At 41.5% G+C, this 12,255-nt stretch overlaps 1 protein-coding gene across 6 annotated transcripts in view; it reads right to left on the reverse strand.

Annotated features, from left to right (window-relative positions):
* Positions 1–12,255, reverse strand: part of BRCA1 (BRCA1 DNA repair associated) — a 59,731-nt gene that overhangs the window by 25,710 nt on the left and 21,766 nt on the right. For all 6 annotated transcript variants that reach the window (XM_043584606.1, XM_043584603.1, XM_043584605.1 and 3 more), the window contains exons 9-12: positions 10,936–11,012; positions 6,884–10,321; positions 6,398–6,486; positions 637–808 (exon numbers count right to left, since the gene is read on the reverse strand). In XM_043584606.1, the coding sequence (XP_043440541.1) occupies positions 637–808; positions 6,398–6,486; positions 6,884–10,321; positions 10,936–11,012 (3,776 nt within the window). The remainder of the gene's footprint in view (positions 1–636; positions 809–6,397; positions 6,487–6,883; positions 10,322–10,935; positions 11,013–12,255) is intronic.

Below are 12,255 nucleotides of genomic sequence, written 5' to 3' on the forward strand. Positions count from 1 at the left end.
CAAGGCTCTCTCCAATCAAAAACTCAAATTTTCATCTCACTTTCCTTCATTTACACCACATTATTCCTCAGCTCTGTGCTCACTTCTTACAGGAAGTCAGCTCTGATCAATCCCAATCTGCTTTGTTATTCTAAATGCCTTCTCTCAGAGGTCTTGTGGTCTTGTTGATCACTAGAACACTGTTAAGTTCTGACTCTCCCGGACTCTCCCACATAACTAGGCTTTCTGTGGATCATGGTGCAATTCCTGACACCTAGGACATCTGTCTCTCAAAATTGGAAAGCACATTAAATAGGGCTTTGGGATCTGACACCACTGTTATACGGGATGAGTCTTGTTTTTCATGTTTTCTAGAATGATGGAGTTTCCTATTTCCAATCTCCCCCAACTCACTCAGCTTCCTATGGGCTCCTCATAGCTTCTCCTCATTGTGGATACTCAGACAGTGACACTTCATGACTGTCCTGGTTACCTTGCAAGGCAAATTAGTTGTGAGCAGGGACTAGAACCAAGGCTCAAAATAAAATTACCCATGGAGTGACTCAGCAAACCTATGCTGAGCAAGGAACATAAAATGTTGGAGTTAGGCCCACACTTTGGGAGGGGAAAAACTTTGCTTTGGCCAATATTACAAACCTTTCGCTGATGTGTTTTGTTCCGGATTGAACAGGTCCTCAGGGGCATAAGAATCTGTTATGAGGGCAGGGGAGCTGTTAGAAGGCTGGCTCTCGTGCTGCTCTAACACGGCTTCCAGTTCGGCCATTTCCTGCTGGAGCTTGATCAGGTTGTCTTGCATGGTATCCCTCTGCTACAAACATTAAGAAATGACACCAAGAAAGTCACACTCTTTTAGCAACTTGCCAGACAGCAGGAATATGTCACACCAATTAATTTTAGCATGGAAACCGAAACCATCTTGAATGGAATTATGAGTTCTGGTTGAACACCTTTTCATCCAACCATATTCCTGCAATTAAGGCCCATGAAGTTATTTCAAAATGATGTCAGAGCAGGGAAAAAATGCCTCAAACTCTCCCAAACAGACTCGTTTTATTGTGATGCCCTTCCAACGTTGGTTATTTTCTCTTAAAGCTAGGGAGCAAATGGGGCGCCTGGGTGGTTCAGTCAGTTGAGCGGCCGACTCGGGCTCAGGTCATGATCTCACAGTTTGTGAGTTCGAGCCCCGTGTCGGGCTCTGTGCTGACAGCTCTGAGCCTGGAGCCTGCTTCAGATTCTGTCTCTGTCTCTCTCTGCCCCTCCCTTACTCATGCTCTGTCTCAGAAATAAACAAACATCAAAAATAAATAAATAAATAAATAAAGCTAGGGAGCAAAAAACCAAAATATTCAAGTGCTTTCAATATTTAAAATTAGCAAGATTCTGTAACATTTTACCCAGGCCATGTTTCACAGACTTGGTGCTGTGGGACTTACAAGAGATTTGAGTTAGTCCATATAATAATGTCTGCCTTCTGGCTTATGAGGACTCTTCCTTTTCTGGGATTCTTTGAACATTTAGTTTCCAAAAGAGCGAGCAAAGAGTTAATTCACTGGCTTATCTATTCATTCAACAACCATTTGCTGACCACTATATGCAAGGCACTGTTCTAGGGGCTTACAGCCCTCGTGGTGTTGCCATTCTGGATCCAGAGAGGCTACCAAGCGATCACAACAGACAAGGACCCGCGAGAGGGAAGGATTTAGCAGAAAGAACCTTAGGAAATCCTATAAGGACTGTTACTGTTTTTAATTCAAAATAATGGCTCTTCTTGCTTATGGGACTCCTGATGTTTATTTCTCCATTTTAAGAAGGTATCTGCTAAGTCTTAGGTTTTTGATAAGCAAAGTATTTGGTAAGTAAGGAGCCTTCCAAAAAATACATGTCTTCATTACTATTTGAAGGAACATCTATGGTTGCCAGCAAACACCAGGGAAACACAGATTGTTTGACCCTCCCTTTTTTCTGATCCTTGAAAATGACTTTGCCCTCTACTAAAAACAAGCCATCTACTTTCTCCTGCTACACTGTGTTCATAGTTTTCAGATGTTTATGACCAGAAAATGTGCTCCCAGCGTCACAAAGGCTTCCGCGGCTGCCCCGAGATGCCTTGCTGCCAAAGTCTGCAGCAGCGCCATTGCCACCACGTGGTGCTTGTGGGTAGTTCTGTCAAACCCTGGCCATGGGAACTGCCTCAGTAAATCTGGAATGAAACCACACACAGGTATCTGACAAGCTTCAGAAGCTGTATTAGTCACTTCGGCCATGACGACCACATCTAATTTCTCTGTTGCCATTAAATACGTTAGAAAATCAGGAAAAATAGTAATGGGAGAATTGTCATTAGAGAGCTTGCCTTTGGGTTTTCCCAAAGGAATTACTTTATAACCTAAATTCCCTTGTAGGTAATTGCCCAGACACATTTGGGAGACCAAGACCAAATTGGTTACTGAGGGGTTTTTTTTTTTTTAATTCTAATTCTTAAATGTTTCTGGAATTACCCCTATTCTTCTTTTCTATTCCCAATATGCTACTCTGATCTCTTTTAATACAGCTGCATTACTGTGGAAGTTCTTTAAAACTCATTATTGCCCTCAGGATAAAGCCCAAATTCCTAAGCATAGCATTCAAAAGGCCTTTCACACTCTGATTTTTTTATTACTTCCCCAAACCACCCATATGCCCTGTTTTCCAGTTACACAGGACAACTTTGTGCTTTCTGGACATATCGTGCCTCTGTGTCTTTGCCTTGATTGGTGCCTCCCTTCGCTTTCTACATGGAATAATTCTTCTCATCTTTCAAGGCCCAGCTCAGATGGCCCCTTCAGAAGTCCCCACCAAGAATACATCTACTACCAGGAACAGATGATCCCTCACTACTTCACTGGCTAACACACTTAGTATACAAAAGTGGAATACTGAACCCTTCTTAAATTTTATTTTATTTAATTTTTTAAATGTTTATTTATTCTTTAGGGAGAGAGAGCGTGCATAAGCACAGGGGAGGGGCAGAGAGAGAGGAAGGCAGAATCCCAAGCAGACTCTGTGCTGACAGCCTCAAACTCACAAACGGTGAGATCATGACCTGAGCTGAAATCAAGAGTCGACGCTTAACCGACTTGAGCCACCCAGGCACCCCAGGACCCTTCTTGATAGGTGGAATCCTTCTTAACCATTTTTGTATTCCTAATGCCTAGCAAGTAGTAAGTACTCAGTAAACGTTTAATGCAGAAATGAACTAATGAATGAATATAGTTAATCAGTCTTTAATTAAAAACAAAAAACAAAAAAAACAGGGCACCTAGGTGGCTTAGTCACTTAAGTGTTTGACTTTGGCTCAGGTCATGATCTCACGGTTCGTGGGTTTGAGCCCTGCATCGGGCTCTGTGCTGACAGCTCAGAGCCTGGAACCTGCTTCAGATTCTGAATCTCCCTCTCTCTCTACCTCTCCCCTGCTTGTGCTGTCTCTCAAAAATAAATAAAATGTTGGGGCGCCTGGGTGGCGCAGTCGGTTAAGCGTCCGACTTCAGCCTGGTCACAATCTCGCGGTCCATGGGTTCGAGCCCTGCGTGGGGCTCTGGGCTGATGGCTCAGAGCCTGGAGCCTGTTTCCGATTCTGTGTCTCCCTCTCTCTCTGCCCCTCCCCCGTTCATGCTCTGTCTCTCTCTGTCCCAAAAATAAATAAAAAATGTTGAAAAAAAATTAAAAAAAAAATAAATAAAATGTTTAAAAAAATTAAATGGTACCAAATTAGGTTTCTCTATCTCCTATATATTTCTTCTTAGTTCTGTTAAACAGTTGGAGGGAAAAGATCCTGCTCCCATCATTTTGCCTGTTACTTTAAATTTCAGTTAGCCGTGAAAACTGACTAGCTCTGTTTTGAGAAGATTCTTGATAAAAACATTTTGCAAAATGAATCTTGAACAAGTAGACACATCTCTAGGAAGAAGATCGGGAATATGAAAAACAAAGGGGTATTTTATTGAATGTCAAATCTAATGCACTATAGCTAAGCCCAACAGAATTAGAAGCTGGAACCTACAACCTTAAAACACAAGGGACAAAAAGGTGAAAGGCACTGGTGAAAGTTTGACAGGGCCCCAAATCCACCTAGGAGTTGCAGAGAAAAGGCCTCCTTAGTCTTTTCATTCATTTTGTCGCCATGGCAATCCTGTAGGGCGGGAAGAATATTGGTGACAACTCAGGTACGAACAGACTGAACAGGCCACTGTCTCAAAGATTTCTTCCTGACTCCAGCAGGTTTCAGTCCTAGAGGGATCTGCTGTGTACAGAAAACGGGGAGAAGACCAGCCCTTTCTTTCTATAGCCCTGACAGCAATGCCAAGAATTAGAAGATTTTAAAACTGGATACCACCTCGTATTAGCAAAGGTGCAGGGAAGTGAGAACCATCAAGTACCACAGGGGCTGCAAGAGTATGGATTTGTTCAATCTTTCTGAAGAACAATTTAACAATATGTATCAAAGACGAAAAATTTCAGTTGTAGGAATTTATATTAAGGAAATCATTGGGGATGCGGGCAAATCTTTAGCTACTATCAAGATACTACTATAGTGCTGTACATAACAGCAAACTGGGTCTCTTACTTTGAAACCCTCATATTCATTAATAGGCCAAATAAATCACGGCTTACCCAAAGGACAGAATACTATATAGTAATCAAAAATGAGTCATTGAGGGGCACCTGGGTGGCTCAGTTGGTTAAACCTCTGACTTGGGTTCAGGTCATGATCTCATAGTTCGTGGGTTCAAACCCCACGTCAGGCTCTGTGCTGACAGTTCAGAGCCTGGAGTCTGCTTCAGATTCTGTGTCTCCCTCTCTTTCTGCCCCTCCCCCATCACACTGTCTCTGTCTCTCTCAAAAACAAATAAACATTAAAAAAAAAAAGAATCACTGAGGAAAACTGAATGACATGGAAAGAAAAAAACATTACAGTGGAGTATTATGTATTTAAAAAAATTTTTTAATATTTTTATTTATTTTTAAGACAGAGAGAGACAGAGCATGAATGGGGATGTGGCAGAGAGGGAGACACAGAATCCAAAGCAGGCTCCAGGCTCTGAGCTGTCAGCACAGAGCCCGACGCGGGGCTCGAACTTACGAACCATGAGATCATGACCTGAGTTGAAGTCAGACACCCAACCGACTGAGCCACCTGGGCGCCCCATGGAGTATTATGTATTTTTTAAAGATAAGGAGTACACCTATCTTTGTGCATACACAGGAAAATGGAAGAATATGTATGAATAGTTAATAGTAATTATTCCTGGGTAACCCATAGAATTTAATCTTTTAAATAATTAATGTAAGCATATGGCATAAAATTCAAGGCACGAAAGGACATTCAGAGAATAAGGCTTCCTCCTCCTTCTCCCAGTCTGTTTCCCCACTCCAAGGGCAACTACTATTAGCTGTTCAGTGAAGATGGTGGTGTTAATCTTTATTTATTTATTTATTTATTTATTTATTTATTTATGATGGGTGTTAATCTTTAAATACTGTGATAGAGAGTACTTTTTCGAGGAGACTGTTCTGCCTGTAGTACTGAAACATTCATGTTACCAAATGTTATAGATAGGACAACGCTCCTATCCCCTTCATATGTAACCACAATATTGGTCTTGGCCACGAAATACAGGAAGTAAAATTGTGTTACTTTCTTTTTCAAAGAAAAAAGAGGACTTACAGGCACCAAAGAACAACTAGCAGATTTAAAAAGAAAGAACAAAAAGAAATCTCCACAAAACAACAAAAGGCTAGATCATCTCTAACAGAACGAGAACTCTGTGGGCTCCAAACAAACCCCTCTCTTTAATACAGTAGTGTCTTCATAGATACTTTTGCTATAGGGAAAATTGCTTTTTTTAAAAAATATTTTAAAAAAATATTTATTTTCAACAGAGAGAGAGAGAGAGTGAGTAGGGGAGAGGTAGAGAGAGAGGGAGACACAGAATCTGAAGCAGGCTCCAGGCTCTGAGCTGTCAGCACACAGCCTGACATGGGGCTCAAACTCATGAACTGTGAGATCATAACCTGAACCAAGGTCAGTCACTTAACCGACTGAGCCACCCAGGCACCCCTAGGGAAAATTGCTTTTGAAGGTTTAGCTTATTCATTAAATTCAGGATGTAGTATTCACAGTCAACCAGATGGGTGTGTGTGTGTGTGTGTGTGTGTGTGTGTGTGTATGTGAAATAAAAGGCAGCCTGAGTTCCGTTCAGGTGCTTACCACCTACTCTGAGGAGACAAGGTACCACATACAACTGTTATACCATTAATTCTAAGGCATGATAAAGCAAATGTCAGAACGTGGGGTGCCTGGGTGCATGCTACTGAACACAGAGGACACAACACACACACATCCACATAGGCTTTTTACCTGAGTGGTTAAAATATCACTCTGAGAGGACACCCCTGAACAGTCTTCAGAGAGGCTTGTTTCACTCTCGTACCCAGATGCCGCTTCACCTTAAATGATGATAAAAATAGCTTCAGATGTGAAAACAGCACATACTGCAACTCGTATCCTTCTCTTCCCATTGGTGGGACAAATTTCACTTTCATGTCATGCAAAATGATTACATTCCTTGTTTTGGGACACCTGGATTTCCTATTGGAAATCATAACAATGAAAACTAGAAACAAGTCCCCCAACAATTATATCTCATTCAAACAGAGAAGATGTTCTAGCTGGGTAAAGGACTTTTAAGGAAAGGCACCTAAGGAGGAACATGTATAAAGTTTAAGAAGCAGTTACTTCAGTTGCACTTGTAAACTTGTAAAATGTACTCTCCCAAAAGGCATCAACATTTAGCTCATTTCTATACTACAGATGGTGGCAAACACAAAAACCTGGTTCCAATACCTAAGTTTGAATCCACACTCTGCTCTTCTTCGTGATTATCCTCTTCCAGGCCAGGTTCCCTTTCATCATCATATGAAACCAATTCCTCATCACTCAGAACGTCCACATTTTCAGACTGATGCCTCACTTGTTTGGAAGGAGGATCAAACATCAAGAAAGGATCCTGGGTATTTGTATTAACAGCCGAGTCTTCCGATGCACTGCACTGTGAAGAAAATAAGCTACCGGAACACCTCGCTTCCTCACTAAGGTGATGTTCCTGGGACTCCTTTGCTGATGTTACCTGGTTACTGCAGTCATGTAAGCTATCCTTCAATGATTCTAGGTTCGCCTCTGTTTTCTTAGACAGACCCTCCGTGGCAATGGCATTATGGCTGGTAGACTGAGAAGGTATACTGGTTACTTTACCAAATAGTAAGTGTTGGAAGCAGGGAAGCTCTTCCTCCTCACTAGACACGTTCTCTTCTGAGGACTCTAACTTCCTGGTCTCTGTTTGGTGACCCTGAGCCAGATGTGTATGGTCTAAAGGGCTAGGGCTCCTTCTGAATTCTCCTTTCTGGACACTCTTGCCAAAAACAGCAGATCTTTCCTTAGCACTTTCAGCAAAGCTGATTTTTCCCTTTATTTCATCACCATTTAATAGATCATTGGGTGTCTCAGAACAAACCTGAGAAGCACGGCTACTTTCCATAGGTTGTTCTACATTATCGGAAATTAGACATGGAGAAAAATCTGCATTAACAGACTGAACTACTCCTTCATTTTCTCCTTGCCTTTTCATTTCTGGACATTTACAATTACTTATAGGAAGACTTTGCTCATAGACTTCAGGTTGCATAAGACCTAACCTGAGCATAGCACTTAACTTAGGTCCTCGGTTTCTACCCAGTTCTGTTTGAATGTTTTCACCACTGGAACCTACTTCATTAATGCTAGAGCCTACTTCATTAGCACTGGAACCTACTTCATTAACACTGCTTGAGCTAACTTCTTTAAAAGTGTTTTCTCTAATGTTATTTTGGCTAATTGTGCTCACTGTACTTTGAATGACGCTCTCATTTCCCACTGCTCTTTCAGGTGACATTGAACGCTGCTCAAACTTTTCCTCTGACAGGTTTTTCTTACATACAGCATTAACAGATGATCTGATGGGAGAAAGTGGTGGTATATGATAAGGGTTTTTTGAAATGTCATGGTTATTTGCAATAAAGAGTTCAGTTTCATTGCCTCTGAACTGAGATGACTGACAGAGCCCAGGGACTCCTTTTATGCTACATTTGGCATAATCACCTGGCTTCTCCACTTTCTGACTGACTGCAGAAAAGCCTGCAGTTGCATGGACTGCCTGCACGTGCTTGATTTCAGACTGTTTCTTTCCCTGATTTTCTTCTTTTTGTTCATATTCAAGAGCGACTTTTGGACTCTGTTTCCTTAAGGACGTGGAATGGGCCCAGACTGTAGCACATTCCTTTTCTGGATTTCCTAGATTTGAAAACAGAGCAAATGACTGACGTTTTGAAACCTTGAACGTATTGTATAAACACTGCGTATCAAGTTCATTCTCTTCCATTTCTATACTTGTCTCCTGAGTATGGTTATCTTCACGTCTCAGAGGATCTGTAAAACCCTCTGTGCCATTTCTAGTATCTTTGGAACAACCATGGATAGCTTCCTTGGGGTTTTCAATTGCTGCACACAGACTCACATGTTGATTTGGTGCTGTTTTTGCCTTCCCTGGGGTGTCAGCTTCCAGTAATGAGATACTATCCTGAGTGCCATAATCGGCATCAGGTACCAATGAAATACTGGTACTCTCTACAGATCTTTCAGTTTGCAAACTTCTTCCTCCACTCGATACCAGCGCTTTGGGATCTCTGGTCCTATCAGACACGTGAATCGTTCCTCGGCTCTCTTCTAGTTCTTCTCTTTGAATGCCAGGGTTGACAAACTCTTGAAGTGTATTAGAACTTGAACAGTTAGTAAAAACCCCAGGTATGTTTGTTAAATTTAGCTCTGGAAAAGTGTTACTGGCAAGTCTTTTATTTATTTGTTTACTTGGCTTGTTACGCTTCTTGGCTCCAGGTGCAGGTTCTTTATTTTCCACGAGTTGAAGTGTTTTGCTGTGTCTGACTAGCATTTGTTCCGAACTTTTTCTTTTCACCATCTCTTCACTGCTAGAACAACTATCAATCTGTAGTTCGGTATGATCAGGTGGGCTTGGATTTCTATTGACTACTAATTCCAGCGCACGCATGTGCCTGGTAGAGGACTTCCTCCTCAGCCTGTTCTCCTTAGGTGCCCTTGAACTGTGGCTATTTAATTCTGATTCCATATTACTTATATTGCTGCTTATTGGTTCAGCTTTGGTTCTAAAAGCAGATTCTTTTTCCAATGATTCTGTTGGCTTAGCATTTTTCTCTTTCTGAACATAATCACCTTTTGTCCCATTCTCAGGACCATTATTTGTTATATTCATCACATGACCGTTTTGCCCTATTCGATCGGTTCCCTCAATTAGCTTTTCAGGAGTCTTTTGAACAATGGCCAAATCTACTTTCTTGATAAAATCCTCAGGACGAAGGCCTGCTGTAGATCTCCTTTTATGCTTTGTTTTATTTGTGAGGGGATGGGCTTGCGTTATCTGAGGTTCTATAGCACATGCTCCTATAATGAGATCTTCACTTGTGTGGCTCAAGTTAGGAAGGCTTGCCTTCCTCCGATAGGTTTTCCCAAATATTTTATCTTCAATATTACTCTCTACTAGTTTGGTGTGGACTCTTTCACTTTCACATATCAAAGCATCATGAGGATCACTGGCCATTAAGTCTATTTTCTCAGAAGAACCAGAATATCCATCCACTACATTTGGAACTTCTACTGCACCAGCTACTCCAGGATTCGATTCAGATCCCCCATCATGTGAGTCATCAGAAGTTAACATTTCATCACTTCTGGAAAACCACTCATTAACTTTCTGTATGCTACTATTCAGTGTTATCCAAGGTACATCTTGGGAATCTCTAGGACTGTCAGAGCATGGAGATTTCTGCTTACTCAGTTTTCTCCTACACAGGGGATCAGCATTCAGAACTACCTTTTTCTCTGTGCTGGGAGTCTGCCTATCATTACATGTTTCCTTACTTTCAGCCCATCTGCTCTGTTGGCTCCTTGCTACGCCAGGCTGTTTGCTTTCATTACAGAATTCAGCCTTTTCTACATTCATTCTGTCTTTAGTGAGTAATAAACTGCTGTTCTCATGCTGTAATGAGCTGGCATGAGTATTTGTGGCACATGGCTCCACATGCAAGTTTGAAACAGAAATACCCTGATACTTTTCTGGATGCTTTTCAGTTGCATGCTTCTCAGTGGCGGTCAAATCTTTATTACTGGGTTGACGATGTTCAATATTTGTTATGTCCTCAGAAAATTCACAAGAGGCTGAAAGTATACAAAAACAAGGTGCTTAAAAACTGAATTATCATGAAAAAATAATGTCCTTCATACAACTTGCAGGGTAGAAATAAAGCAACTGGCTATTTTTAGAGAAACTAACCTCATAAACCACCAAATATACTGAAGATGTAGCTCATGCCCTTTCCCAGAATTTCTATTTATCTAGATTCTCCTTATTTCCACTCAAGATACTTAAAATTTTAATTTCAGAATTCCCCTTATTCATAAAACATACCTCCTATTTCTGTAACCTCTGACAATGAACTTAAAGCAGACTGGGCATCAGACATACAGTGCTCTATCTTCAGATTCATACTCTATTTAAATACCAGTATACAAAAGATGAAATATAAACATATCAATTAAAAGTAAAAGGCAACAATCAGTTACACAGGCTACTATTATAATCACATCAGTCTAGTGCCATTGAAATAGATCAGGCTGTACCATGACATTTGAAAAAGAAAGATATTCTAACTCTGCCAAGAGATGTTGTGAATTATAAATGTCCCAAATGGTCTTCAGAATAATCTAATTACAGTACTGAATCCACCCATTCTCTCTTCATTGCCCATTAAGTTGGGAAGACTTGTCATTACCCTTTTTTGCAGGATTCAAACTGGCTTCAGCTCTGGCTCCTTGAGGGGTGATTCCTAACAATTCGTCATCTCCCACACTATAGAGAAGAGATAGAAGCCTTAATGCGAAATGCTAGTTACATGCTCACAGAGTTGTCAAATGAGCAAGATCAAGTATTTTAGCTCCTCTAGGTACTATTGCAATAAGCTGATCAATTTAATTCACTTTCTGAAATTTGCTCTCTCCTTTAGTAACTTCCAGTCATAGTGAAATGGTCAAAGACTAAAGAAGGAAACACATTCACAAAAATCAGAGTAGTGTAGATACATTGCTTTATGGATGTGCAAAAGAGAACCAAAATTTAAATGGTAGCCAAACAACAGCCAAAAGATGGTAGAGAAAAATACCCAATGAAATTTAAAAGTGTATGTTAATGAGGGGCACCTGGGTGGCTCAGTTGGTTAAGTGTCCGACTTTGGCTCAGGTCATGATCTCATGGTTCTCAAGTTCAAGCCCTGTGTCGGGCTCTGTGCTGACAGCTCAGAGCCTGGAGCCTGCTACAGATTCTGTGTCTCCATCTCATTCTGCCCCTCCCTTGCTCGTGCTCTGTCTCTCAAAAAAAATGAATAGGGGCGCCTGGGTGGCTCAGTCGGTTAAGCGTCCGACTTCAACTCAGGTCACGATCTCACGGTCCGTGAGTTCGAGCCCCACGTTGGGCTCTGGGCTGATGGCTCAGAGCCTGGAGCCTGCTTCGGATTCTGTGTCTCCCTCTCTCTCTGCCCCTCCGCCGTTCACGCTCTGTCTCTCTCTATCTCAAAAATAAATAAACGTTAAAAAAAAAAAAAGAATAAATATTAAAAAAAAATTTTTTTTTTTAAGTGTATCTTATTGAGAACGCAAGAGCAAAGATACTTAAACAAAGAGAGCACTGGGATGGAGTAGACACTCCAATAGAATGCAACACTTCCTCTGTGCTTCTTTTCCAACTAAAAATCATTTCCTCCCAATTGAGAGATTAGGAAAAAGTCATTCGTAAACAAGATCTGATTGGCAATGACAGGGGCGCCTGGGTGGCGCAGTCGGTTAAGCGTCCGACTTCAGCCAGGTCACGATCTCGCGGCCCGTGAGTTCGAGCCCCGCGTCAGGCTCTGGACTGATGGCTCAGAGCCTGGAGCCTGTTTCCGATTCTGTGTCTCCCTCTCTCTCTGCCCCTCCCCCGTTCATGCTCTGTCTCTCTCTGTCCCAAAAATAAATAAATGTCGATTGACAATGACAATCACCACAGATCACCAAAGCCACCACAGATCTTAGAGTCAGGCAATAATTCCTAAGGGAAGTAA

Source organism: Prionailurus bengalensis, chromosome E1 (genome assembly GCF_016509475.1).
Source record: "Prionailurus bengalensis isolate Pbe53 chromosome E1, Fcat_Pben_1.1_paternal_pri, whole genome shotgun sequence".
Lineage (NCBI taxonomy): Eukaryota > Metazoa > Chordata > Mammalia > Carnivora > Felidae > Prionailurus > Prionailurus bengalensis.